Genomic DNA, 26,517 nt, shown 5'->3' on the forward strand with positions numbered 1-26,517 from the left:
ATTCATCCTTGATTCATACAGGAGGTGGGTTTAGGGCCAGCATGTTCCCAGCTCCCTGTGCCTCCTGCCCATCATCACCCCTTCGCTCTTCTCTAACAGTAACCACTCCTTTAAGACGATTAGTTGTTCCATTCACCTACTCAGCAAATATTGAGCACCGACTTCCCCCGCCAGGTATCGTGCTGCAAGTTAGGAGAACTGTGACCTGCAAAATTAGGCATTTGTAGTCTGGAGAGACATTAAATAATCACGAATGCAAATAACGTTAAGCGTGGGAGGCTCCCCTGATCAAGTGATGCCACTGAAGTGCTGGAATTCACTAGTTACAGTAAATAGATGGGGGTGTTGGGGAGACCCAAGAAGGGCATGTGCTAAGGCTCTGGGGTGAGTGCACCGTGCCACCGAGTGTGGGGCGAGTGTGGGGCGAGCAGGCTGCAGGGTAGGTGAGGGCCAGACCACGGGCAGCTGGCCGGAGCATGACCCGGGCCTGTCTTTGCCCTGAGAGCAATGGGAAGCCACCTGCTGGTTGGAGGCAGGGGGAGGCAATGGTCAGATCTGTGTTTTGTGGGAGCATCCCTCTGGCTTGGGGCGGCAAGGGCAACTGCGGCGGGCGAGGGGGCCGCGCGGCTCCGAGCCCACCGACCCGCTGCAGGAGGAGCCCCGCGGGGCTGCAGCGCACGAGGGCCCAGGAGCGGCCCCGCGCACGCGCAGGAGGGGCTCCCACGTGGGCGTGCCGGCCGCCTGGTGCGCGTGCGCGCGGCCAGCGCCTCCGCGGGGCGGGCCCGCTGACGCCACCGCGCGCGCCTGCGCCTGACGTCACCGCGCGGCGCCAGCAGGAAGAGGGGCTCGGCGGCGCACGTGGGGGGCGGCGCGGCGGTCCGGCGGGCGCATGGCGAGTTCCGCGGGGCTGGCGCTGTGCGGGCAGGCGCTGGTGGTGCGCGGCGGCAGCCGGTTCCTCGCCACGTCCACTGCGAGCAGGTGAGCGGGCGGCGGGCGCGCGGCGGGGCCTGGGGGGGCTGCTTCCCTCGCTCGGGTCCGGGGGGGACCCTCCCCCTCCCCCTCCCCCTCCCCCCGTCGGCCGGGCCACGTGCTCGTCTTCTCCCGAGAACCCCCCCCCCCGTGCCCCGACGCTGCGGGCCGCTTCGGGCGGGACCCCGCGGGGCCCCGGCCCTGCCCCCAGGGGAGCCCGGGCGCGCCCCCCCCCCCCCCCCCCCCCGCTGGAGCTCCGGGTCCGCCCCACGCAGCGCCCCCTGCACCCCGTGACGCTTTGCCCTCGCAGGCTCGTGCTCCCCGCGGCCCGGCCCCCGAGGTCGGCCTCGGGCCCTTGCTCCCGTCTGGGGGTAGTTGCGGTTCGTGCTTGAAGCCGATGACACGCGTGTCAGGGGTAGACACTCGCTCTGCTCTTTGTTCAGGGCTGGGTTTCGGTTAACCCGGCGCTCTGTGAACCATTTGGTTTTCGCGAACGATAACACTCACCAACTTGCGGTTTGTTCCAGATTACTTCTTTTTATTACTTTCAGTTATTATTATGATTTGCTTATTTATGTATTTTTTTGGTTCCAGATTATTTTGTTTTACAGGTTCGTGGTATTCTAACACATGCCCCTGGGAGTCATGGGATTATCACACTTGATACTGTGCTTGATATAGAACAACTGTAATAAACCCACCCCCCCCTTTTTTAAAAATAGGATATGCCTTTTTATTTTTTTTTTAACGTTTTATTTGTTTTTTAGATTTTTAAAAATGTTTTATTTATTCATGAGAGTCACACACACACAGGCAGAGACACAGGTAGAGGGAGAAGCAGGCTCCATGCAGGGAGCCCCATGTGGGACTCAATCCCGGGTCACCAGGATCATACCTTGGGCCACAGGCGGTGCTAAACCACTGAGCCACCAGGGCTGCCCACGTTTTATTTATTCATGAGAGACCCTGAGAGAAAGAGGCGGAGACATAGAGGGAGAAGCAGGCTCCATGCAGGGAGCCCGTCATCATGGGATTCGATCTGAGATCACGCCCTGGGCCAAAGGCAAGGGCTAAACCGCCCCCCCGGGCTGCCCACATCACCTTTTTTTAGTACGATTCCTCCTTTGTGTCTCTTTTTAAAAAAATATTTTTTATTTATTTATGGAAGAGGCAGACACACAGGTAGAGGGAGAAGGAGGCCTCACGCAGGGAGCCGGGTGCAGGACTTGATCCCAGGACCCCAGGATCACAATCTGAGCTGAAGACAGATGTTCAGCCGTTGAACCAAAATGTACAGCGCGTCATTAGTTTTAGATGTAGCTTTCAATAATTCAGTTGCGCGTATTGAGACGTTTTTAAATGGTGGCAGTTTCAAGTTTATTTTTTATTTTTTTTATTTTTAAGATTTTGTTTATTTATTCATGAGAGATACTCAGGGACAGGCAGAGACACAGGCAGAGGGAGAAGCAGGCTCCATGCAGGGAGCCCGATGTGGGACTCGATCCCCGGGACCCCAGGATCACGCCCTGAGTGGGAGGCAGACGCTCAACCACTGAGCCACCCAGGCGTCCCGGTTTTAAGTTTAGGTGCAAGAATCTCACCAAAAACCATTCAAATGTGATTTCTTCCAACATAACTCTCTTGCATCAATTTTCTAGGGTGTGAAAGAATAATGTATTACTTCCTATTAAGTTTTTATCCTCATTTGTTTTACTTAACCAATAATTTTGAGTGCAGAACCATGCCAGTGGTATATGGCAAATCTGAAAAAATTAAGCAAATAATAAAGCTCCTTAGCCTTTCTCTGAAGTACTGTATGCAATATTTTGTTGTGGATAAGACCCTTAATTTAAGGAATATGAAAATATTTGTACTCCAAGGAAAAAAACCCCTCACGTTTTTGTTAATGAAGTGCTCCTTTTAAAGTATTTCTGTTTTTCCTTAGTGATGATGACGTCCTCTTCACATATGATTGCTGCACAGCAGAAGCGAAGCCACAGGAGAATAAAGGGTGAGGTGATGGGGAGACTCTTCAGGCCCGATAATGGTTGGACCAAAGGGGACAGGGTAGCCCAAGGAGTAAATTGTTGTCTTTCTGAGTAAGCTGTCTTGCTCGTCAAAATCTTCATTTGTGTTTACACTGTTGTGTGGATGAACCGGGTACCACGTCAGTAAAGAAAAGTGGAACCAGCTTTAAATTTGGTGTTAAGAACATTAGAGTAGTTAGGGTTTTTCTAAATACTTTTACTTAGTTTCTGTCAGTAATTAAGTCTGGGGGAATCTTGAAGTAATGCAATGCAGTTTTAAATGCCTTGAAGTTAGCTTTAGTTAATTGGAATATAAGAAAAGAAGAGTGTGATTATTTGTCTGGTGCCTTTTTTTGGTGAAATTGGTTGTAGCTTTTTCTTTTTTTTTAATGATTTAGTCCTTGACTCGTTTTTGATTTGTTTATGTCCCTGAGGGAGTGGGCCGTGTGATCTCTGAGAGTCTTTCTGGCTTAGCTCTTTGTTTACTTATTTATTTATTTTAAATATTTTATTTATTCATTAGACAGAGAGAGAGGGGAGGACATAGGCAGAGCCCCTCAGGGAGCCTGATGCAGGACTTGATCCTGGGACCCTGGGGTCACGCCCTGAGGCGAAGACAGATCCTCAACCGCTGAGCCACCCAGGAATCCCTGGCTCAGCTCTTTGGATTTTAGTCTGTGTGCTGAGAGATTTTTCTGTTTCGTTAGATTTATTCCTTAAAAATTACAGCTGTTGGGATCCCTGGGTGGCGCAGCGGTTTGGCGCCTGCCTTTGGCCCAGGGCGCGATCCTGGAGATCCGGGATCGAATCCCACGTCGGGCTCCCGGTGTATGGAGCCTGCTTCTCCCTCTGCCTGTGTCTCTGCCTCTCTCTCTCACTGTGTTCCTACAATAAATTAAAAAAAAAAAAAATTACAGCTGTTTTGACTTTATCCCTGTTTGGTTAATACATGTTTATGTTCTGGGTACATGAACCTCCTGCTATTTTCTGTCTCTGCTCATATAAACGAGCAAGGCTAGCCTGGAGGAACACAGCCCTGTTCACACAGGTAAGCCTTGATGATCCTTGTCTTCTCTTCTCAGGGAGGACGGGCAGCCCGTGGATAAGGGGAGTGACACGATTCTGGCGTCCACCTTCTCCAAGTCTGGCAGCTATTTTGCTTTAACTGATGACAGTAAGCGTCTGATTCTTTTCCGTACAAAACCATGGCAATGTCTGAGTGTCAGGTATGAAATGCTAACGTTGAATAATTTCGATGTTGAACGCACAGCTTACACTTGCATGCCTGCAACAATAGTGACGTAGTAAATAAGCAACTAACACGTAGTCTCAGCCTTGTGCTAGGCACTGTTGTCAGTGCCATGTGTGATAACTGATTTAATCCTCAAAACAATCCTGTGTCATGGGGTTGAGGGGGTTGTTCTCACCCACATCCCTGGCTGGAGTCTGGAAGCTGATCCCAGTCAGCTCGGGGCAGAGCTGGGTCTTGCACCTGGTCGCTCTGGCTCTAGAGTCGGTGCTCCTGGCCACCAAGCCATCATGTTTTCCAGTGTTCCCCCAGCCTTGTGGCAGAAATGAAGAAAATCAGGTTTAGGAGAGGAGGCGGGTGATGTTGATACAGGCCCTAGGCAGGTATAAATTCCTCTTGCTTGGGTCCTGATATTAAGTTCTTTATTTCCTCAAGTGGGTGAGAGCCCGGATTATGAGGTCTTTGTGACAGGAATGGAAGCACCCACACGGGGCAGAGTCATCCTGTTGCCTCATTGTTGCCTCCCTGAGGCTGCACAGCGTAGCTGTGTCCCTCAGGAGTAAGGGATAAACACATGCAGATGATGATATATTACTACTCAACAGGCGAGGTTAAGGAATTTCACTTTGTAGCTGGCTCACATCTGTGTTGGGGACAGCTGTGCTTTTTGGATTCCTTTTGCATCTTATTTTCTACAAGAAGAGTAAAAACGCAAACTGCAGGTGGCAATCTATGTTGGTATGTGTCCCCTGTTCAGGAGGGTGCATTGTCCTGACCTTGGGACAGGGGTCACCCACACAGCCTGTCAACGCGCCCCTGTCCTGTGGTGGCACCTGCTCATTGACTGCAGGGCGAGTGCCCAGGGCTCATGGTGGGGCTCTGGCTATTGTCCAAGAGCTCCTGGCATCGTGCAGGGTCTGGAAGAAGGCATCTAGAGTTCTCTCGACTGTCCTCAGTTTCCTTTTTTTTTTTTTTTTTTTTTAAGATTTTATTTATTCATTCATGAGAGACAGAGAGGCAGAGACACAGGCAGAGGGAGGAGCAGGCTTCATGCAGGGAACCCAACGTGGGACTGGATCCTGGGTCTCCAGGATTATGCCCTAGGCTGAAGGTGGCGCTAAACTGCTGAGCCACCAGGGCTGCCCAGTGTCCTCGGGTTCCTGAGGCTGTCAGGATATCAGGGGATGTAGGGCAAGGTCTGGAGTGGAAGGCCCGGGTAAGTGTGCAGGCACAGAGTCGTGTGTCTATATGCCTGGTTCCCTCTGCATTGTCCAGGGACGTTTGAGGGGAAGGTGCTATGTCTTTGTTTTGTCTTTTAAAGGTAGTGTGTTGGCGATTGTCTTCATGGAAAGATCTAGAAATGGTCAGGATGGGAAGTTACACATTAGCAAATGGTGGTTGGCACTTGCCTTTTTTCTCATTTAATTGTTTTTTTTGGCCTTTTTTTTTTTTTTTTTTTTTTAAGATTTTAAAAAATTTATTTATGAGAGACACATATGGCAGGGGGTAGGGTGGCAGAGATACATGCAGGGAGCCCTACATGAGACTCAATCCTGGGACTCCAGGAGAGAGAGAGAGAGAGAGGCAGAGACATAGGCAGAGGGAGCAGATTCCATGCAGGGAGCCCGATGTGGGACTCGATCCTGGGGCTCTAGGATCACGCCTCGAGCCGAAGGCAGATGCTCAACTGCTGAGCCACCCAGGGATCCCAGCCTTGGTTTTTACATTGATGCCAGCAGAGTAGTTTTGTGTCGGAAAGCTCTGTGTGAGGTGTGCCTCTCATGTTGCTTGGAGGTACATCGTGCATGCAGACAGTGCTTACAGGTCCCCGTATAACTCCCATCCCATCTGCGGCAGCCACTGAGCCAAGGGGTCAGGCCAGAAAATGTCGTGGGTCTAGAGCTTGCATTTCTCACGTTGCCTAGTCCTGTGGATTTACGCTGATCTCAAAGTAAGATGTGCTGCTGCCTGGTCCGTCAGCCATTACACCTGGGAGGGGGGGCACAAATAGATGTACTCTTTCCTTAGAGAAACACCCATTCTTGACGCATCTGATCTTTAGTCCAGTGTTTAGGGTGTCCTGGGCTCACTTTACCCACATTGGAGCAGGAGTTGCTCACAGCTCGGAGCTCTCCATTGGCTTTAAAACTTAATCCTGGAGGTTTTTAAGGAAAAGCCAAATGGGAGTAGTGCATAGCAGTGATTCGTTTCAAGGTGTCTGTTTACAATGCAGAGGCTCAGAACCAAGGCCAGGTTTTCTAAACCAAAAGTCGGGTGCTTGGGGTGGCAGGATACTTTGTGTTGTGTGTTGTGTACGTTTATTAGTGAGAAATCTTACGTAGGAAATCTTGCCGTTTCTGAAACTGCCTGTGTTGAAATAACAAAAGTGTGGAAAAGCAGAGAGCCCCAGGGGATGGGATTGTCCTGCCCGAAGCGGCCTGGCTGCTGGAGGTGGTGGCATCAGGGAGCTTGGTATCCTCGGTGCCCTGTGGCCACTGGGCCCCCACACGCTCGGTTTTGTTGAATGAGTGTGGTGCTCTGGAGGTGGCCTTGGATGGACACCAGGCCTGTGGGGTGATTTCAGGGCTCAGCTACCTGACCGGGGCGGTGCTCCACTTGGTGGCAGAGGGGAGAGGCTCAGGCTGGCCCCGGGGGTGGGTGAGGACGGGACGCTGGGCTATGAACCCTGTGACTGGAGGGAGGCGGCAGGGCGGAGCCCTCGAAGCCCGGTGAGGCCCCTGCCTTCCGACTGGGGCAGAGCGGCCAGCCCATCCCTGTCTGGGTCTGTGACCTGCTCCCTCAGACCCTCACCCCTGCGTGCCCTGTACAGCAAAGCTGCATCCTGGAATCCTTGCCAGGACTGACCAGCCTCAGAAGATAAAGCTCCGGCAGAAAACAAAGGGACGAGATTCTGGAGCCATTGCTGTGCTGCGCTGGCGGGGGACAGCGGTGGGGTGCTCGCGTGAGTCCACGCCCCATCCTCCGGGGGGTCCAGCCCCCGCTGTGGACCAGTGCCTGCGCAGCAGCTGCATCAGTGCCCGTCAGAACGTGCGGCGGCGCTTCAGTGACCGTGTGGTCGGAGAGTTGGTTAGTCTTGCCCGGAGCCTGTTTGTCTTTCTTCTGTTGTTTTCTCCGTGTTTATTTCTCTCTCTCTCTCTCTCTCTCTCTCTCTCTCTCTCTCTCTTTCTCTCTCTCTCTCTCTTTTTTAAAGATTTAATTTATTTATTCATGAGAATATGCAGAGAGGAGAGAGAGGAGAGAGGCAGAGACACAGGCAGAGGGAGAAGCAGGTGCCATGCAGGGAGCCTGACATGGGATTCGATCCCGGGTCTCCAGGATCAGGCCCTGGGCTGTAGGCGGCGCTAAACCGCTGAGCCACCAGGGCTGCCCCTCTCTTTTTTATTTTTTAAGATTTACTTATTTATTCATGAGAGACACAGAGAGAGAGGCAGAGATACAGACAGAGGGAGAAGCAGGCTCCATGCAGGGGCCCTGATACGGGACTTGATCCCAGGACCCCGGGATCACACCCTGGGGTGAAGGCAGGCGCTAAACTGCTGAGCCACGCGGGAGTCCGCCCGCATTTATCTCTTGCTTGTCCTTCTGTGGCTCCACTGGCTCCAGGAAGTTTGGGAGAAGGTGCAGCTGCCACAGGCTGGAGCCTTGGGACAGCTACAGGCCCTCTTGTCTGCATTTTCTGGCCTCTTGTTCCTCTGCTCCCGAGAACATGGGAGGGTCCCACATTGTCTGGTCCTCATGTTGGAGATGTGGCTTTCTTGAGCTTCAGTTTCTGTTTCGAGTGACATCTGGGGTCCAGCTGTGGGGAGCTGGGTGCCCTGTGCACAGACACTGGCTCTTGTTGGAAAGTGAGTCCACTTCCACCCCCTCTGGTGACAAAGGAGAGCAGGGACCCTAGCTCTTTTGAGGGGAACCGTGGTAACGGTAGGTTACATGGATGTTTGTGCATGAAGCAGTAGGATAAGTATAGGTGTGTGGGATCCCTGGGTTGCCTTGTGGAAAGCAGGCTCTGCTGGAGGGATGCCTGTAGAAGGGAGGTGACCCGGGAGAGCGAGAGGAAGCTGCGTGAACCCTGCTCCCCACCAGCAGGCGAGACCCAGAAGGGTAGGTGTGTGTGTGTGGTGTGAGCTGTCACTTTGTTGCTTAGGCTGGCACAGGATGCAACCAACGCACAGATGTGGCACATCTTGTGAACCTGGACGAAGGGCTTGAATTGATGAGTGTGTTAACTTTAACACAGCCTGAGCTGGAGCCCCGACCTCCCCAGCAGTGCACGTGCTGAGGCAGCTCGCCCCCCAGCAGTGCACGTGCTGAGGCAGCTCGCCCTCCTCTGGAATTGCCCTGGGGGCTGGGGGAGGGACGGTGAATGCTGTGTGTGCTGACGGGGTCTGTCGCCCCATTCAGGGGTGTTGTGTGTGGGCAGCACGGGTGGGATTCCCGCGCAGCAGGGTCCTCTGGGGCTGGGGTGTGGACTCAGTGGTCCTGGACCTCCAAGGCTAGGAGGGCCCTCTGTGGTGTGTGTGCTTGCGGTTCCGATCAGAACATGTTGCTGTTGATGAAGCTGACCATTTTCTTCCCCAAAGTGCACAGTAGAGGTGCTGGGGTCAATCAAGGAGTGACTCTCCCAATATTTTATTACGACAATCTTCCAATACACGGCAGATTTGGGTAGATTTCACATTGAATACCTAGATTTTGCTGTCATAAAAGCAAAAATATTCCAAAGTAGAATTTGGCTAAGGTATTGGCTTTGTCTCTGTTCTCTTAACTGCTTGAGTTTTCTGGCACTGCTTTTGGTAACTGGCAGGGAGATCCGGGGCGAGGGGCTGACGTAACGGCAGCAGAACTTCCCGCCTGCAGGTCTGTCGGCCGATCTTGTGCTGACCCGTGCAAGCCAACTGTGGGCGTCTCTTGCCTTCCAGGACCGTGGTGAGGAGGTGCACGGCCTTGACCTTCACGGCCTCGGAGGAGAAGCTTTTGGTGGCTGACAAGTCTGGGGACGTTTATTCCTTTCCTGTGTTGGAGCCACAGAGATGCAGTCAGCTTGAGCTTGGGCACCTGTCAATGTTGTTGGACGTGGTATGTGGGTGATGGGCCTAATTAACTCTGCTGCAGTCAGGTGGGGCAGGGGGAGTCACCGGGGAGGTGAGGCCGGGTCTGTGAGCCCAGCTGTTGGGGTTAGGGTTCTGTAGCAGGGACAGCTCTGTGGCTCTGGGAGTGGGAGTTCGTGGGAGTTTGTGGGAGTTCGCGGGAATGGAATTGAAGGTGAAGCTGACAGGGTGAATGCCTGCAGGCCATTTAGGAGGTGCCTGGGTGGTTCCAGGTGTGAGGCACAGCCTGGTTTGGGTGACGAAGTGGAGGAGGGATGTGGAAGGGCAGGTGCCATCTCAAAGCCTGAGCTCGTCCTCCTGTTTTCTGGGCCTCACCTCTGTCCAGAGGCCTCCACCTCTGTCCAACCCCTGAGCCCGGAGCTTCCCCCCCGCCCCCCAGGCCCGGTGAGGGCTGGGGGCAGTCAAGAGCTGGTGGAGCTGGGGTGGGACCTGACAGGAGAGACCGAACAACAAGGGAGGGGTTCTTGAAGGAAAGACCACCAGGACGTGGTGATTGCCTGGCCATGGGGACACTTGGAGGAGGAAGGAAGAGAGGAAGGCCAAGGGATGGTGTGCCAGGTGGCAGGAGGGAGTTGCATTGAGATAGGCATCTAGATGCCGCTGCGGTGTCCTGCGTGAGGACCCCTGGTGTAGAGCGGGGGACAAGTCCTGGGGGGGTGCTGGAGGTGGGGGGCAGCTGTGGCTACTCTCACCAGCAGGTTTGTCCCTGCTAATCCCCCGTGTGCAGGCTGTGAGTCCCGATGACCGCTACGTCCTCACTGCCGACCGGGATGAGAAGATCCGGGTCAGCTGGGCCGCGGCACCGCACAGCATCGAGTCCTTCTGCCTCGGGCACACAGAGTGAGTCCCCTTCCTGCCCCACAGGAGGAAGTGCAGGCTGAAGCACAGGTGGGCCGCCCGCACCTGGGCGAGGGCCTTGTGGGAGAGGACCTGCCCTGTGTGAGTTAATTCTGAGGTTGCTCCTGTTTCTCGGTTTTGAATGGAATGTAAATTGACTTCTGTGAAGGTCACTAGTGGCCTTGTTAGTAGCTCCTGACAGCTCACGTGGGCTTTGATTCAGGTCTCTAGCAATCCAGCATCTGGAGTTACGACCTGCAAGCCCTGTGGCCGTCTCTTACGGGGGTCTGCTCCTCCTCACTGTGCTCCCACACAGCACTCTGCCTCAGGGCCTTTGCATGTGCTGTCACTTATCTTCTCAGCAAGGTCTCCCTTCCGCTCTTCCTGCACTGCTGGCCTTTTCTCTTAGTCTGCACAGTCTAGACAGGAGCCCCGAGCCCTGGAGTCTGGAGTGAGATGTGCTATGAATGTACAAGACCCAATTTAAGAGATTTCATAGGAAAAAAGAACGTAGAAACAGCTTGTTACTAGTCTTTAGTTAAGGTGTGGAAATGGTAGTATTTTGGATGAATTGGGTTAAGGAAGAGTAGTAGCGTCAGTTATTTTCACCTGTGTCTGTTTCTTAACGTCACGTGTGAACGTAATTGGCGTGGCCGGTGCCGTGTTTTTGTTGGGGGCGCTCTCCCGAGGCCTCCGCGGGCCCGACTCCTGCCGGCGCCCTGCGCGGAGGGCCTTGCGGGCTGCGCTCCCGGCCGGCTCCCGCCCTCAGCACCCTGGCCGGCAGGTTGAAGGCGCTCAGGTGTTTCAGCTCGTGAACAAAGAGTACAGATAGGCGTTGAAGGATCTCGTGGAGGATCTGTGGAAACTGGTTTCCGCCCTTTCCTCCCCTTGAGCCAGTGAGGTGACTTAAGCACTCCGTGATGTTCTCTAGGGGAGAGGCGATCGTGGGCGTCCCGCGAGCCGTGGGCTAGTGATGGCGTCCTTGCCGGGTGAGACGTGGGGAATGCTGTCCCGTTGCCACGCTAGAGGCTGGCTCACAGCCGGCAGAGCCCAGAGGACAGTGGGTCTGATTCTGTCCGCTGGCCTGTGTTGCTGCCCCCACCCCCTGGCTCTGTCCTGTGGTTCCCCCTCCTGCCCCCAGGCTCCCTGTGGTCCCCAACCTGCAGGAAAACCTGCAGGAAGACCTGCAGGGAAGGTCTTGGGCTGGGAGCAGGGCAGCCGGAGTGAGCAGTACAGATGCTCGTGGTGTCCCCGCAGCATGGCTGGGGCCCGCTCCTGCTGGGTGTCTGTCGTGGTGGGGCTCCTGAGAACGACGCAGCGTGCTCCTCCAGCTTGTCGGTGCTGTCCAGCTACACGGGGGGCCCATTGCAGTTTTTGTGGGGGGCCCAGGGCAGGGGGAGGAGGCTTCCTTCTGAGATGACAGATGGGCGAGCAGACGTCACAGCAGCGCACAGGGACTTGGCTCACCCTCAGCTCTGTCTGCACTGTAGGTTTGTGAGCCGCATCTTCGTGGTGCCCGACCACCCCGAGCTGCTGCTCTCCTCTTCCGGGGTAAGTGCTTTCAGCAAGGGGGGCTGCCGGGGTCGGGGAGGAGGATTGGGGGGCAAGGATGGACACGCAGCCTTTGTTCGCAGAGTGGGTCTTTCGCCTGGTGGCTGTCCACTAGATGGTGCTCGTCTTCTGAATTTTGGAGCTGACTGTGGCTGGCTCTCCACTGGGGTGTTACGTGTGTGGGGGGGGGGCACCACGGGAGCAGGGTGTGAAGACGGTGTTCTCAGGGCTGTCGTCACATCATGACGTCACCCCCATTACAGCAGTTGGTGGGAAGACCTTTCTGGGTCTGGGGGTCCTGGGTTCCATCCACTTACCACTGTCCTGGCTCTTGACCCTGCCCCTCAGGTGGGGCCCAGCCTTGGTGGGGGCTTTGACCTGTAATGAAAACTTCTACGTCCTGGCAGTTGGGGCTTGAAGCCTTGATGGTTTAGTGATCAGAGACTTGGCTCTAAGGAATAATCTGTGAAAGGATCATGGAGCAGTAGTCTCTGCCAAAGCGAAGGTTTTGGATTATTAGTGGTGTCTCCTTTTCTTCTGGAAGCCCTGTCCTTGTCCTGTCTTTCTTGCCCCTTAGTGTTTTATGGGACTCAGATGCTTGGGGTGGTGGGGGCTGCATGGAAGGGCCTTGGACCTTCAAAGAATTAGGGTTTCTGGGTGGGAACAGTGGCCTCCGTGGCATCCTGCAGACATCTGGCCGCTGTGTGTGCATGTGTGCTTCTTTCTTTTACTACGTCCGTGTTCTCACGGTTTCTGCTGTCCCGTCCTGTACTTCCCAGCAGTGTGTGGTCCTGTGGTAGCAAACAAGAAAACAGATGTGGCCAGAGTCCTCAGGGGCCGCCAGTTTTTGTGAATTTTGCCGTACCTATGCCTTTTACTTTATTTCATAATAAAAAAAAATAGGTGCCCAGAAAAATGAAATAAATATATTTTATTTTATTTATTTATTTATTTATTAAATTTTTATTTATTTATGATAGTCACACAGAGAGAGATAGGCAGAGGGAGAAGCAGGCTCCATGCACCGGGAGCCCGACGCAGGACTCGATCCCGGGTCTCCAGGATCGCACCCTGGGCCAAAGGCAGGCACTAAACTGCTGCGCCACCCAGGGATCCCAATACCTTTGATTTTAGCACTAGCCTGGCAAGTTCCAGCATTTTGCTTGTGATCCTGTTTGGAGATGTAGGAGGGCTGGCGCTCTGGCTGCCAGAGTGCACTGTCCTCTGTCCCCCATACCTTGCAAAAGGGACTTTTCATTTTCACTAGAAGCATATCCTTGTGAAATTCTCCTGTGCCGCCTGCAGTAGAAATTGGCCGTGGCTCCCACCGGCTCTGCCAAGGTGCGCCCTTGGGACCCACGTAGCCAGAGAACGTGAGCAATCGAGAAACGAGAACACACATTTTCCCTGTGCCGTCCTGCCCCCTGTGGTGATGCGCCCTTGCCCTTTGTCCACTTGTTTACTGGTGGGCTGTACTCCACCCCGTTCCTTTTCATTCTCTTGCTCTCGCTCTTCTCTGTTTGGGAGCAGCGCATCTGAAGGTGGAGGGGGGGGTGTTGTCATAAAGCTACTTTCCTGGAAGTGCCCTTAATCCCCCAGCTCCTGGTTGGAGGGGGGGCATCTGGTGGAGGGATGCCTGGCAGGGTGGTGCCCAGCGGAGGAAAGCCTGGTGGGTGGCAGGTATAGAGCTTGAGGTGAAAGCTCCCCGCAGGGATTTGGAAGGCATAGGGCCCGTGTTTTCTCTGGTTGATCCCCAGTGTGCCTGGCTTTCATGAGACGCCTGAGGCCATTGTGAGTTTGGGTCCTTTCAGTGGGATCTGTTTCCGCTTCTCTAGATGCTCCAGGGGCCTTTCTGCCCCTGTGCTCTGAAGTTAGGGGAGGTGGGGGCTGGGCTTGGGAAACCAGCTGCCCGGTCGGGGTGGCCCCTGCGGTGGAGATCTTGGGCCCGGCAGTGTCCTCACTGGGGCGCTTCCCCTCGAGTCTGTGGTGTGGGATGTTGGGCTGTGTTTCCTGCTGCTTCTTTCCCTTGGTCTCTCTCTCATGCTCCTGGTTCAGCTTTTTAATACTCCTCCTCAACTTTAGTTCGAGTATCCTGTGGGTATTTCACTTCTGCTGTTCCTGGTAATTGTCCGGAGCTTTTTCTCATACTGAGTGTCCTTTTGTTAGGCGCCCCGTTCGTCGGTCCTGAGCGCATGTCTTTGGTCTCACCCAGCCCACGCATGTGTTGCCTTCACCCTCTGTGGTGTCCATGTCCCACAGATGTCTGCTGGTCTCATCTATCCATTTGTGATGGGGATGGGGCCACGGCCAGCCTGGTGGAGGCTGCGTCTGGGAGCCCAGGGTGTCGGAGTCGGGCACCTGCAGGCCATCTGGGTCAGCCCTCTTCTGGTGATCCCTTTGCCCAGTCTTCACTGTTCTGAGCATCAGGCCTGTCCCCGTGCTCCAGGAGGTGACCGGGGAGGGCTGTTGGTGCTCCTCAGCTTGTATCTGGAGTCCCTGAGTCGGTGGCCTCTGGCTTCCTGGCTTCAGAGGGTGAACCTGCCACTCTGACAGCACCCCTTCCCATCACCATGCTGCTGCTGGGTCGCAGCCTCCTGCACCAGGCCCTCCACTCTTCTGCTCCAAGGGGGCCTCACCATTGTCTTTTGTTGCATTTCTGTCCCTCAGGCTTTACGCCTCAGAAACATCCTTTTCCTGTCGCTGTGGGGGACCTAGGGGTGGGTGACCATTAGCCCCTGAGTTTGTGTGCTATTTCCATGGCAGGTATTCGTGCTCTTGCCCAGCACCCACACACTGCTGCTCTTGGCTCCTAAGGGCCTTGCTCTTCTTCCCTTCCTCCCAGTCATTTAGAAACTCCATGTGCTCTGTCTGTGCCATCTCAGCGGGCAGCTTGGAATCTGGGCCTCGGGTGCCCTCTTGTCGGGATGGCCTCTGTGCACACCGGGGGAGGGATCCCCAAGGTGCCATCCAAGCAAATGAACCAGCAAGGCTTCATTTCACTGCCCTTGTGTCTGAATGTTCTCAGATGTGCAGTTCTTTCTACATCCTGTCTTTTCAGTGAGGTCATCGACAAGCATTTGTTAATATGAGCCTTTTTCTGTCGTATTTACGTTTTTTTCTGGAGCACTGAGGCTTTTTTTTTTTTTTTTTTTTAAGATTTTACTTTATTATTCATGAGAGACACAGAGAGAGGCAGAGACACAGGCAGAGGGAAAACCAGGCTCCACGCAGGGAGCCTGATGCGGGACTCGATCCTGGGACTCCAGGATCACGCCCTGGGCTGAAGGCGGTGCTAAACCACTGAGCCACCTGGAGATCCCTTACTGAGGGGATGCCAGTTAATACACATGCCAGTTTCCCTGCAGGCTGTACCAGTTGACAGTCTTGGGGGTGACACATGGACTCCCCCTTTTCTTTTTTAAGAATTTTATTTATCCACGAGAGATAGAGAGGGAGGCAGAGATACAGGCAGAGGGAGAAGCAGGCTCCATGCAGGGAGCCCGATGTGGGACTCGACTCCATCCTGGGACTCGACTCCATCCCGGGTCTCCAGGGTCCCGCCCTGGGCCAAAGGCGGTGCTAGACCGCTGAGCCACCCAGGCTGCTTGGACTCTTCCTTTTCACTAAATAGGGATGTGGGACAGTCATTGTGCTCATCGGCCCCACCCACATCGCTCCTGTGCAAATGTGTGACTGTTGATGCGTCTATGCGTGTGCACATGTGTCTGCAAGTGTGCTCCCGGCTCCAGTATGGCAGCCGTGACCTTTGACATCCTGCATGTGACAGGCAGGTTGTCTTGTGTCGTGTGTTAACCTAACGAGTGGCATGGCCGCACTGTCATTGCTCAGAGTAGGGAGCCTCTGTGCGCTGCATGTCACTGGGTTAAGGTTCCGCCATGGGGTGGGAGCCCTGGCGTGCCAGGGATGGCCTGCTCTGTGTGCACACACTGACTGGTCCGTGGTGTGTGCAGGACTGCACGCTGAGGCTCTGGGAGTACCGCGGGGGCCGAGAGCTGCACTGCTGCCACCTGACCAGCCTGCGGGAGCCAGCGGAGCCGTGCGGTGACAAGGTAACGTCACACTGTCTCTCGGGTCTGTGGGGACTTCTGGGTGCCGCTCTAGTCACTGGGATCCTGTGAACAAGACCGCTGTTGTGTTGGAAACGTTTCCTTGCCATCTATGCAGACTCCTTCCACCTTGGGAGAGATCGTGTGCTTCAAATTCCCAAGGCTCCCGGTCCTGCAAGTGGGAAGTAACTTAAATCTCACCTTACTTGTGTCTGAACACCCACTTTATAGAAATGCCTCCTCCAGTCCTGCTTGGAAATGGAAAAGAGCAGAAGGCTTCACCGGGGGTTATCAGCCAGTCAGGGAGCCGAGCACCCTTCCCGAATCTCCCTTTGTCACGGGTTAATCACATGACCGCCCCCTTACCCTGGGAGGGCACACTGGTCAGCGTATCCCCAGGTCAGGTCTCCTGGGCCCTGGTTGTTACAGAGATTTTCAGGGAGTATGTGTGGGCTGCCTTTTGGGGTGCTCCATGGTGCTCCTGGGCCAGTGCTCTGCACAGCTGAGGTCCAGGTTGGTCACCTGAGAATGGCCCCACCAGTTTCCCCGAGGCCCTCCTGGGCTGGGCAGGGAGGGAGCCGTGCTTACGCGGGCCTGCAGAGCTGGCCTTGGGGGTGCTCTCTGCTGAGCCGGGTCCTGGCTGTCCTCAGGGCAGCTTTGCCCTTTCCCCTGGAGCTCCTGTGTGGCACCCTGCCTGCCCGAAGGAGACCTGGGCCAGAGTGGGAGGGCTCGTCTGACTCCTCCTCGGGTTGGCTGCTTTCTCTTGTCGCCTTGGAGACTGCTCTGTAACTGCCGCCCTTACTGGCCTCAGAAGTGGGCAGACCCGGCTTCCACTTGTGACCGGCGCCTGGATGTTCCCTCTCCAGGACGTGTGGACCTTGCACACATAACTGTGTCTCGTTAATAATCTGTTGTGTTCTCTGTCCCCTCCTGTCCTTATTCTTGACCAGTTCCTTTGGCTCTGGAGACACTGAGGGAAGGCCACAGTCACGGAGAGGCTTTTGCTGTCTGCTGTGGCACGTTGGGATTGTGAAACTGGTAGTCTGCTGGGTCTTCCTCTTCTCTCACTGATTTCCAGAAAGTTCCAGGACTGTTTTTTTCCTTTCCTTCCTCTGCCATAGTGGCAGTTGTTAGAGTCTCGCTGTGTCTAAACTCCACTTGAACAGGACAGTCCAGAGTGGGGAGCCTGACAGGCTAAAGTGCTGTTAAGTTGCAGCTTTTCTTTGCAGAGGTTTGCTGCGTCCAGGATCGCTTACTGGAGCCAGGAGAGCTGCGTGGCGCTGCTGTGTGACTGGTGGGTGAGCTCACGTGCTGCCTGCTTTGCTTTGGGGTCTTGCACGCCGGCACTGAGGGAGGGGATACGCAGGTCTCTCCACTGGCCCCTGTGGGCTCTCCTACACTGGGAGCTTCAGGTGGTCTTGTTCATACAACCTGTCCCCGCAGTGAATTTCACTCTGTGAGGATTGCTGTTGCATGATGGGTGTGGGTTCCCTTTCTTTAGGGTGGCGCCCTTTTGCTGTTTAAATTCACTAGCTTCCAGCTCATCATTTGTGTGTGATAAAATCCCATGTGAGGGTCAAGGAAAAGTTGCGGAATCCACTTCAGTCAGCCTCACCCGAGGGCCAGACCCGATAGAGCCCTCACACCCGACCCAAGGTCACAGTATGACCCGCCCGAGGGCCTGTGGTGCTGAGGAGGAGGATTTCAGGGCCACATGCCATCCAGTGGGTTCTTGAGTGTTTTTTATGTGCCAGGTGGGTCCTGGTGTTTCTGCACATGTCATGTGTCCTTATAACAAGCCTGCAGAGGGCATCTTAGTTTGTTTTAAAATATGGATCAGGTTTAGCTTGGGTAAGAGTGCTGATGCGGAGGTGCCCGAGCCCAGCGCCCCGTGCTGTCTGCTGCTCTGCAGGTGGGATAGCCACCTTCTCCACATGGTGTCCTTTGTCCTCTACTGGGCCCATCATAGGACACACTTTCCTACAATTCAGGGACTTAGACTCATCATCTCTCTGTTCCTGTGGTTCTCAGGTTGGGAGGAGGCTCAACTGGGTGCTTCTGGACGAGTCTCTCATGAGCTCGCAGGGTGTTGGCAGTGGCTGGGTCTTCTGTTCGGGGCTGATGTGGGTACAGTATGTTATGCGGTGATACCCTCCTGGGCCTTGTGGTAGTTGAAATAATTTTTCTCTCTTTCTTTGTGGAAAGTATTCCTGTGGTCTACATCTTCCAGCTCGATGCCTCCAGACAGCAGCTGGTTTACAAACAGCAGCTGGATTTTCAGCACAGAGTGTGGGACATTGCTTTCGAGGAGAGCCAGGGACTGTGGGTCCTGCAAGACTACCGGGAAGCCCCCCTTGTGCTCTGCAGGCCTGTGGGGGGCCAGTGGCAGGTGAGACGTGCTGGGCCCCTGCCGCCCCTAAACCTGTGGTGGGGGTGGCAGGGGGTGACAGCTGTGCTCACTTAAAGCTTGATTATGTCTTGGTGATGCGAGCTGCATCCTTGGTGTGTGTGTGTGGGGGGAGCTGGAGGACATGTGACGTGGGTTCGGGAGCCAGGGTGCCCAGCCAGCTCATCTAATGTCATAACGCCTGCAGTGTTTTTTGCAGGGTAGTCTCCTTCATTGGCATATTTTTCTTGTGATTGTCTTGGTCACACATCTTTTTAGCAGAGAAACCAACAGCTGGTGTGGCTTGGCTGTGTGTCCTTGATGTTGGCAGGCTTCGCACGGCCTTGTATCTGGGGCACTGGAATCAGGGGTGGAGAAAGGTGCGTGGGCTGTGGGCTGAGCGAGCCCCTCCTCACTGGGTGACGTGCGAACCTTACACCTTTTCTGAGCCAGCTCCATCTGTAAAGTGGGGCTGTCTCCTGCCTGTCCCGAGTCTCCTAGGACACTGGGGGGAAGAATCAAAGCACGCCAGCTCTCTGCAGATTGGCTCATCCTTTATAAGGGCTTACTTGACCGAGGGCTTTGGAGATGTCCCTGAACCTTTTGGGTATTTTAGTCTAAAAAAATAGCGACAAGCAGGATGCTACTAGCTGGTAATGTGTCGTGTCTGCCAGGCTTCTTGGACAAACAAGGTCACATGTGACAAGCCAAGGCATAGAATGCTGGCGGCCCACACGTCACAGGTCATTCTCCTGACATAAGGTGGTGACTGCTGTGTGCCAAGGCAGGACAGCTTTGCCTGAAGTGCACGGGTTTGGTGAGCAGGTGTCTCCTAGCCCAGCAGCCTGAACCACACCTGGCAGGTCTGTCTGTGCCTTTCCTGGCAGCTCTGGGGCTTCACTCCTGCCTCTTTCCAGTAAGTGTTTTCCGTTGTCTTCTCAGGCTGTTCCTGAAAATGCCTCTTTAAAGAAGGTCTCCGCCCATGTTCAGGAGAATTGGGCCATGTTTGAAGGTGAGAATGTGACTTTGGCCTGCTTTGCAGGATGATGTCGAGCACTGGCCACGGACAAGGCCACATTGTAGAATACTGTATATAGTAGGAAGCCACTTTTGTGGGCGAGAGTCCAGGATGTGTGGCATGTGCCCATGTCCCCATCCAGAGGGCCTGCGGCTGGTCGGGGCGGTGAGGAGCTGACACACACTTGGGCCGTCTGTGTCAGGACAGTTGAGCTGCGTGGGAACCGGGTCAGAGTTGGAGTGCTGTCTACCTCTCTGCCTTCAGGGCTGTGCCTCACTGCGTCCCTGGATGGGGCCAGCAGCTGGTGGGCTTTCAGACGGAGTGGCAGGGCGAGTCACAGACTCCGAATTGTTGGCTCTGAGTGACCACAGCTGCATGTGGTTCCTGACCACAAGGTTAGGTATGGGGACAGTCAGTGACATGCCCAAGGGTCTCCATGGCCCAGGGCGGGTCCCAGTAGGAACAGCCAGACAGAGGGAAGAGGAGAGGCATTGGTGAGACGGGGGACACCCCTCTTCATGGTGCTACAGTCTGTGAGGAGTGTTCAGGCTTTCGGAGCCACATCAGAGGGCCCATTTGAGCTTTGGGTGCCACCCTCAGTCCTGTTCAAGAACATTAGGATGACAAGATCTCGCTCTATTTCTATTGGTAGAGGAAGGCAATCCCTTAGTTACACAGCCTCTGGCGACCCTGTGATGCTTTTCTCAGGCAGAGACTTAAAGCAACTGTCAGACAGATGACTGGTAACTCAGCATTGGGAGTCAGACGCCTTCATTTGAGTAAAGAAATTACTGCCCAGAAGACATCTTTCAAAGTATTCCCCAGAGAGAAGTCCAAGTTCCTTGGAACTCGAGAGATTCAACCATAAATTCAATTTCTGTTGACAACTAGCAGTGATCTAAACGTCTCCTGGAAGGCAGTCTCGTGATGATTTGTTGGTTCTGGGTCCCGGGGTTAATTTCCATCCTTTTAGGGTGACAGGCCTTCGTTCTCCCTAGCGCTGTGTGGATTTGCTTTAGCAACAGTGTCAGACTGATGTGTAGCAGGACTGTGTTGGGGTTGCTAATGAGCCTGCTCCTAGCCTGGTATGTGCCATCCCCCCATCTGGGGCCTGGGGCCAGCGGCCAGCATGTCCTGCTTGTGGGACAAGGCGGGCTTAGCTTCTCTGAGCTTCTGTATATGAAACAACCTATTCACGGTGCAGGGGTGAGGGAAGGTGCAGGGGGAGAGCACGGGGAAGGCAGGCCAGCTGAGCCTGAAAGTCACAGAAGGGGTAGGGAAGCCTGAGCGAGTGGGAGGTCACCGTGCAGGGTACAGGCGCACCCAGGAGTTTCTGGCCAGGATGAGGTGGACCCCGTGTGACTGGTCTGTGGACATCATGCCCCTCAGCCCTTGACATGTAGGTCAACCTGCATCTGTTACCCGGCTGTGTGACAAATAGCCTGCACTTGGTGAGAACACTACTTTTTATCTCACTATTTGTGTGGGTCCTAGTGCAGTCCCCAGAGGACTGGTTCCCTGACGGTGCGATATGATTCCAGGCGCATGGAGTGGTTGGCATCGACCTGGTCCCTTAGGCTGCTGGGCCACGGGCCTGACTCCCTCACTGGCTCTTGGCTGGAGGCCGCCCTTAGTCCCCAGCACAGGGGCCCCCGTGGGGTGGTTCACAGCACCAGTACGAGTGCGCAAGCCACAGCCCTTGTGCCTCATCTCCCAGCCATGACCAGGCTTTGTTCGGTTAGAAGCCATCTTAGGTCCAGGTGGCATGGCCACCAGGAGATGGGCATCGTGTGGGTGCCTTGGAACAGGCGCTGCAAGTCCACTGCAAGTCCCGGGTTAATCCCCCTGCAGCAGGGTTTCACGGGCACACTGGTTCCCATCTCACCTGGTTCTGTTCTTGTTGCTCCCTTGCAGGCATGGCTGGCGTGGATGTCGGCTTCAGTGGTCTCTACAAGGCCACCTTTGACAACGTGACCGCCTACCTGAGGAAGAAGGAGGAGAGGCTGCAGAAGCGGCGACAGAACCCGCCCCCTGGGCCTAACGGGCAGGCCAAAAAGATGAAGCCGGGGGAGGCATCTGTGAGGTGCCCGTCCTAGCCACACCAGCTGCGCCCTCTCCCTGCTGGCGGCTCCCTTGAAGAAGCAAAAAGGGGGATGTCGTTCCCAACCCACGCTTGGTGGCAGTCAGGTCCGCACCAGCTCAGCGCATGCTGGGCCGTCCCAGAGAACGGGTTGGTGTCCTGGGCTCTAGAACTTCTGCCGCTGAGCAGAGGCTCCTCTGCCTGGCACCTTGGGCACCCCCTGGCTGAAGGGAAGCTGTGCCACGTGTGACTCAAATAGAGATACTACAAGTGAGTAGTGCAAGTGCCTCGAAGCACTTTTTCTTCATATTGGAGGAAATCGGAACCTGCAGCACGGCGGCTGTGGGTTTTGCACTGTTCCCCTAACGCTGGAAGCGTTTTCCTCCCCAGGGAGACCCACACACCAAACGTGTTTATGGCAGTGCGATAGACCCGTTTTGTCCCCATGTCTCCCTCTACGTGGTGAACCGTACCATCCAGCATGGGGGGCCGCTGGCTGTGGGTTCTGCTTGGGGCTGGGTCCCTGCGTGGTGAGCCGTGTCCGCTCAGGAAATGCAGCTGCCGCCACCGCGATGCAGCCTTAGTGGGGAAGTAGGGCGCAGACCGGGCAGATTTCGGGGTATATGAGGACCCAGGAGCCCCGGCTGGAACTGAGTTCTCCAGGGAGATGGTTGAGGCCGTCATGTATGTTTGCAATTTCCACGTGAGCTCTGTGCACACGAGGCAGAGACTGGGGCTGTCGGCTGAATTCTAATCACTGATCAATAAAGATGAGCTTTTTGCAGCTTCGGGAAATGTGTAGCGGCAACATTTGGAACTGATTCAGAATACATGGAGCAAAACCATTTTTGACAAGTGTACTGTTTATGACGGAAATGTTGACTTTCTGGGATGAAAGAGTTTTGGTGGTTGGGCTTTATAGATGCGTCTGCTGATTTGCTTATCCATGCTTTTACCCGCTTTCCAGTGATCGGTCTCAAACATGGGAAAACCCGTGTATGTCCGTGATGAATTCGGAGTGGGCTTTCTTGGGGTACATAGAACAGATTATTTTGTGTGTCAGGAGCTGGAAAGCTCCAGCTTTTCCCTGAGTGCCTTGTTTTGTTTTACACACTGATCTGAAAGTACTGCTGTGTGTGGACTGCTTGGGGCCCCTCCCCACAGGGGCACTGCTGGGTAGAGCTCCAGGAGCAGAGGGGGCGTGCTTAGGACAGGATGGGGGTGCTGGGGTCTGCCTCAAGGGACCTCGTTAGCTCTGTTCTCATTGACAACCTGCTTTGAAATTCTTGGTTTAGGAGAAATTTAGGTTTGGCCTTTCCAGTGTCTTGTGAAGTGGTCTGCAGGCCAAGTCCTGTCGCTGCTTGGGTTTATATGGCCTGTGAGCTAGGAATGGCTTCTACGTTTTTAAATGGTTGAAAACAAATCAAAAGATATTATTTCATGTCGTATTAAAATATACGTGGTTCAAATTCCAGCATCCTTAAATAAAATTTTACTGGGACACAGCTGTGCCTGTTGGTTTAGGTACGGTTTCCGTCTGTGCTCCAGCAGCAGACTGGGCCAGTTGCCACAGAGACCAAATGGCCAGCAGAGTCCAAGGTATTTACGACCCAGCTCTGATGGAGAAGTTTGTCGATCCTTCTTTAAAATTTATTTTAAGTCCTCATAGTTTTAAAATGAACTGGTTAATTTCTTTAAAGACAGAACAAAATCGTTATCTTCTATGAAAGACAAGACCTTTTCTCACCACTCATTGTGTGCCTTGTGGGTAGGTGTCTTTGAAACAGGGTCAGGTCGGGGAGGGACCCTGGGGTGGCTGGGTGGGAGCTGGGTGGTGTGTAAGGTGGGTCCTCTTGTGCCTGAGGGGGAGACTCAGACGTGCCTGCCCTACGAGGCAGATCTCGAGCAGCTGGTCAGGATCAGAACGGAGCTGGAGGGGGGCCATGGCCATCACTGTCTTTCCCGTGGTGGTTTCAGATGTCTGTCATTCCGGGGAACCTGGGTGGCTCAGGTGAAGTGCCTGCCTTCAGCTCAGGTCATGATCCAGAGCCCTGGGGTGGATGGAGCCCCAGGTCGGGCTCCCTGCTCAGCGGGGAGTCTGCTCCTTCTGCTGCTCCCCCTGCTTGTGCTCTCCTCTCTCTATTAAAAGTAAAATCTTAAAAAAAAAGTCACTTTCATTCTTGTCACCGTCATGTGCGCACATGACTGAGACCAAGCGCTCCTGGCCCCTAATTGTGGCAGGGACCCGCCGGGCACCCTTCTCCCCCATCCCGCACTCCTGCCAGCTGCTGCTTTCCTCTGCTTTCTTGCTGCAGTCTGGGTGCTCAAGAGAGCTGAGAGCCGCCTGCTGCCAACAGCCGACAGCCGTGAGGATGCCGTCGGGTGGGTCGTGCTCTGTCATCCCTGCGGTTGCCTTTGTTTCCTGGCCTGCCCCGGCGCACAGGGACTCCAGCTCCCGCAGCAGGCAGAGGTGGGGTGTTAGTGGGGGTGGGAGGAGGGAGGGCAGCACCCTTCTGCTGCAGCAGGCCTTCCTGAAGGGCTGCAGCCCTTTGGGGCAGAAGTGGCCTCCTTGTCCCGAAACTATGTCCTCGCCACTGGAGTTGGTCTCTCAGACGGTGAGGGCTGTATTCTTGGGGACCCTGACTGGTAACTAGTCTGCGCCCCGAGGCCCCCAGTTGCCCCAGACGTTTGTCTGAACTCTGCCCCGTGGTGACCATGGCTGTTTGGAGGCGTCCAGTCTCTTGCCTGCTCCTCCTTTGGCTGACTGCTGCGACTGCGGGCCCACCGCCAGCTGGCTCCCAAGGCGGAGTCCGTGTTTGTAGTTTGGTTTGCTGAGCTGCTAGGGGAGCCCAGGGTTTAGCTTCCTTGTACACCTCTTTTATTTCATTCATCTCCTATTTTCTGTTCTTTCTAGTTTTATGTGTTTTAGGTTTTGGTGTGTTTTTTTTTTTTTTTTAAGGTTTTAATTATTTATTCATGAGAGAGACAGGAGAGGTACAGACACAGGCAGAGGGAGAAGCAGGCTCCGTGCGGGGACTCCAAGATCACACCCCAGGCTGAAGGCGGCGCTAAACCACTGAGCCACCTGGGCTGCCCGATTTTAAAAGATTTTTAAGTGATCTCTATGCCCAACGTAGTGCTTGAACCAACTCTGAGTTGCACTCTCTACTGAGCCAGCCAGGCGGCCCCAGCTCATTTACTGATTTACAAAATCTGGTTGTCGTGGAGCCCCTGGGTGGCTCGCTCAGTCAGTTAAGTGTCTGACTCTGGATTTCGGTTCAGGTCTTGAACTCAGGGTTGTGAGATTGAGCCCCATGTCCAGCTCTGTGCTCAGTGGAGAGCCTGCTTGGGATTGCGTCTCTCCCTCTGCCCCTCCAACCACACGTGCACACATGTGTGAACACTCGTCCACCCTCTCTTTCCCTCCCTCCCTTCCTCTAAAATAAATGAAATCCTTTGAAGAAAATCCGGTTATTCTTATTTCTTAATTCTTAGCACTTTCTTGGTCTGTGTGCGTTTTGATTCAAGTACAGCTGGAAGGTGCGTGTACTCTGTCACCAGCTGAATGCACACGTGTGATGAGCCCACCAGAGAGCTGAGAGCCCCACCCACCCCCAGCCCCACTGGGGCCAGCAGACAGCTTTCCTTTTGTTGCTTCAGGCCACTTTGGCTCAACCTTTCTGGCTTAGGATTGGAGATGGTTCACTCTCATTGCTACATAGCATCCTGCAGCAGCATATCCGTTCTGTCAGTGGGCTTTTGGATGATTTCCAAAGTTTGGCTGCATGAACATTCTGGTCCTTTCTTTGGGAACATATGTAAACATTTCTGTTAGGTATACACTCAGAACTGCTGGCTCATAGTTCTGCATATGTTTCACTTAGACGGTCTTGCCTGGCCTGTTAATTCAAACCCCCCCCCCCCCTGCCCCGCTGCAGGCTGTAAAAATTTGGGGCCTATCAACCCTCAGCATCTGGACTGTGACGGGGTTCAATCTTGCAGAGGCATAAACTTGGAAGTTAATAGCCTGGGGTGTGGGAGCCGGTGATGCTGCCCATATCGTGTCCAGACTTAAAATTGATCTTGTTCTCAGCAAGGGCGCCTTAAAGAAACCCTTGGATCATCCACTCTGGGGGCTGCCAGCCACAAGGTGGTGATGATGCCCGAGCCGCCTGTGAAGGGGTTGATGTGGCCAGGAGCCCAGGCCTCCTGCCAGTGGCCAGCATCGGCTGGCCGGCCTGAAGCAAGCTGTTCTGGAGGCACCACTCTGACACGGATGGAGAGTGATGTCCAATTTCCTATGGCACTGTTGACTGAATCCTAATTTCCCTTGTGATTTCTTTCATTTCTGGGTTATTTGGAAGTATGGTTTAGTTTTCAAACATTGGATTTTTTCTTTCAGATTTGTTTTGTTATGTTATGGAATTCTTGTTTTAATTCCATTGTGGTCTCAGCATACTTGATTCCATTCCTTTTATTTATTTATTTTATTATTTGTGTATTTTTTTCTAGCTGAAAGGCCTCACATTTATTACTGAACCCAACCTACTGGTGTAGAGGCATAGTAACAGAAAAAAAAGTCATTTCCATGGTTAGATGTGTCTGTCCATTGGCCAGGTAGGGGAGATGTTTACAGTGTAATAGGATGGGAGCATGTGATCTCCACGCAGCTTAAATGTCTTGACCACTGAGTCCTTTCCCACCTCATTGCTTTTCTTAGATGTGTACATTTATTATTTAAAGTGGACTTGTTGGGGCACCTGGGTAGTTCACTTGGTGAAGTATCTGCCTTCAGTTCAGGTCATGATCTCAGGGTCCTGGAATGGATCCCCACATCGGGCTCCCTGCTCAATGGGGAGTCTGCTTCTCCCTTTTCCTCTATGTGCTCTTGCTCTCTCTATAATAAATCTTAAGGTTTTTTGTTTTTTTTTTTTTTTTCAGACAAATTTTAATTTCCAAAATACTGGATTTCAGTGCAGACACCACCTGAGCCACATAAGTAATTCAGAAATTTCCAGTAGTTGGCAGCCGGGGTGGCTCAGTGGTTTAGCGTCGCCTTCAGCCCAGGGTGTGTGATCCTGGAGACCTGGGATCCTGCTTCTCCCTTTGCCTGTGTCTCTGACTCTCTCTGTCTCTCTCATGAATAAATAAATCCAATAAATCCAGTCTTTAAAAAAATTTTTTTTTCCAGTAGTCATCTTGAA

At 54.0% G+C, this 26,517-nt stretch overlaps 1 protein-coding gene across 2 annotated transcripts; it reads left to right on the plus strand.

Annotated features, from left to right (window-relative positions):
* The first annotated feature begins 828 nt into the window (after positions 1–828).
* WDR4 (WD repeat domain 4) lies at positions 829–22,099 on the plus strand. Of its 2 annotated transcripts, XM_041735160.1 has the most exons (11): positions 829–978; positions 2,915–2,980; positions 4,079–4,222; positions 9,186–9,342; positions 10,102–10,214; positions 11,702–11,762; positions 15,734–15,832; positions 17,059–17,123; positions 18,035–18,218; positions 19,158–19,227; positions 21,148–22,099. In XM_041735160.1, the coding sequence occupies exons 1-11, from the start codon at positions 890–892 to the stop codon at positions 21,327–21,329; spliced, it is 1,230 nt and encodes a 409-aa protein (XP_041591094.1). In that variant the 5' UTR covers positions 829–889; the 3' UTR covers positions 21,330–22,099. The 2 variants fall into 2 exon arrangements, with proteins under 2 accessions (XP_041591094.1, XP_041591095.1); XM_041735161.1 differs by lacking the exon at positions 829–978 and having other exon boundaries at positions 2,938–2,980; positions 4,079–4,170.
* The last annotated feature ends 4,418 nt before the right edge of the window (positions 22,100–26,517 follow it).

The sequence above is a fragment of the Vulpes lagopus genome, chromosome 20, assembly GCF_018345385.1.
Source record: "Vulpes lagopus strain Blue_001 chromosome 20, ASM1834538v1, whole genome shotgun sequence".
NCBI lineage: Eukaryota > Metazoa > Chordata > Mammalia > Carnivora > Canidae > Vulpes > Vulpes lagopus.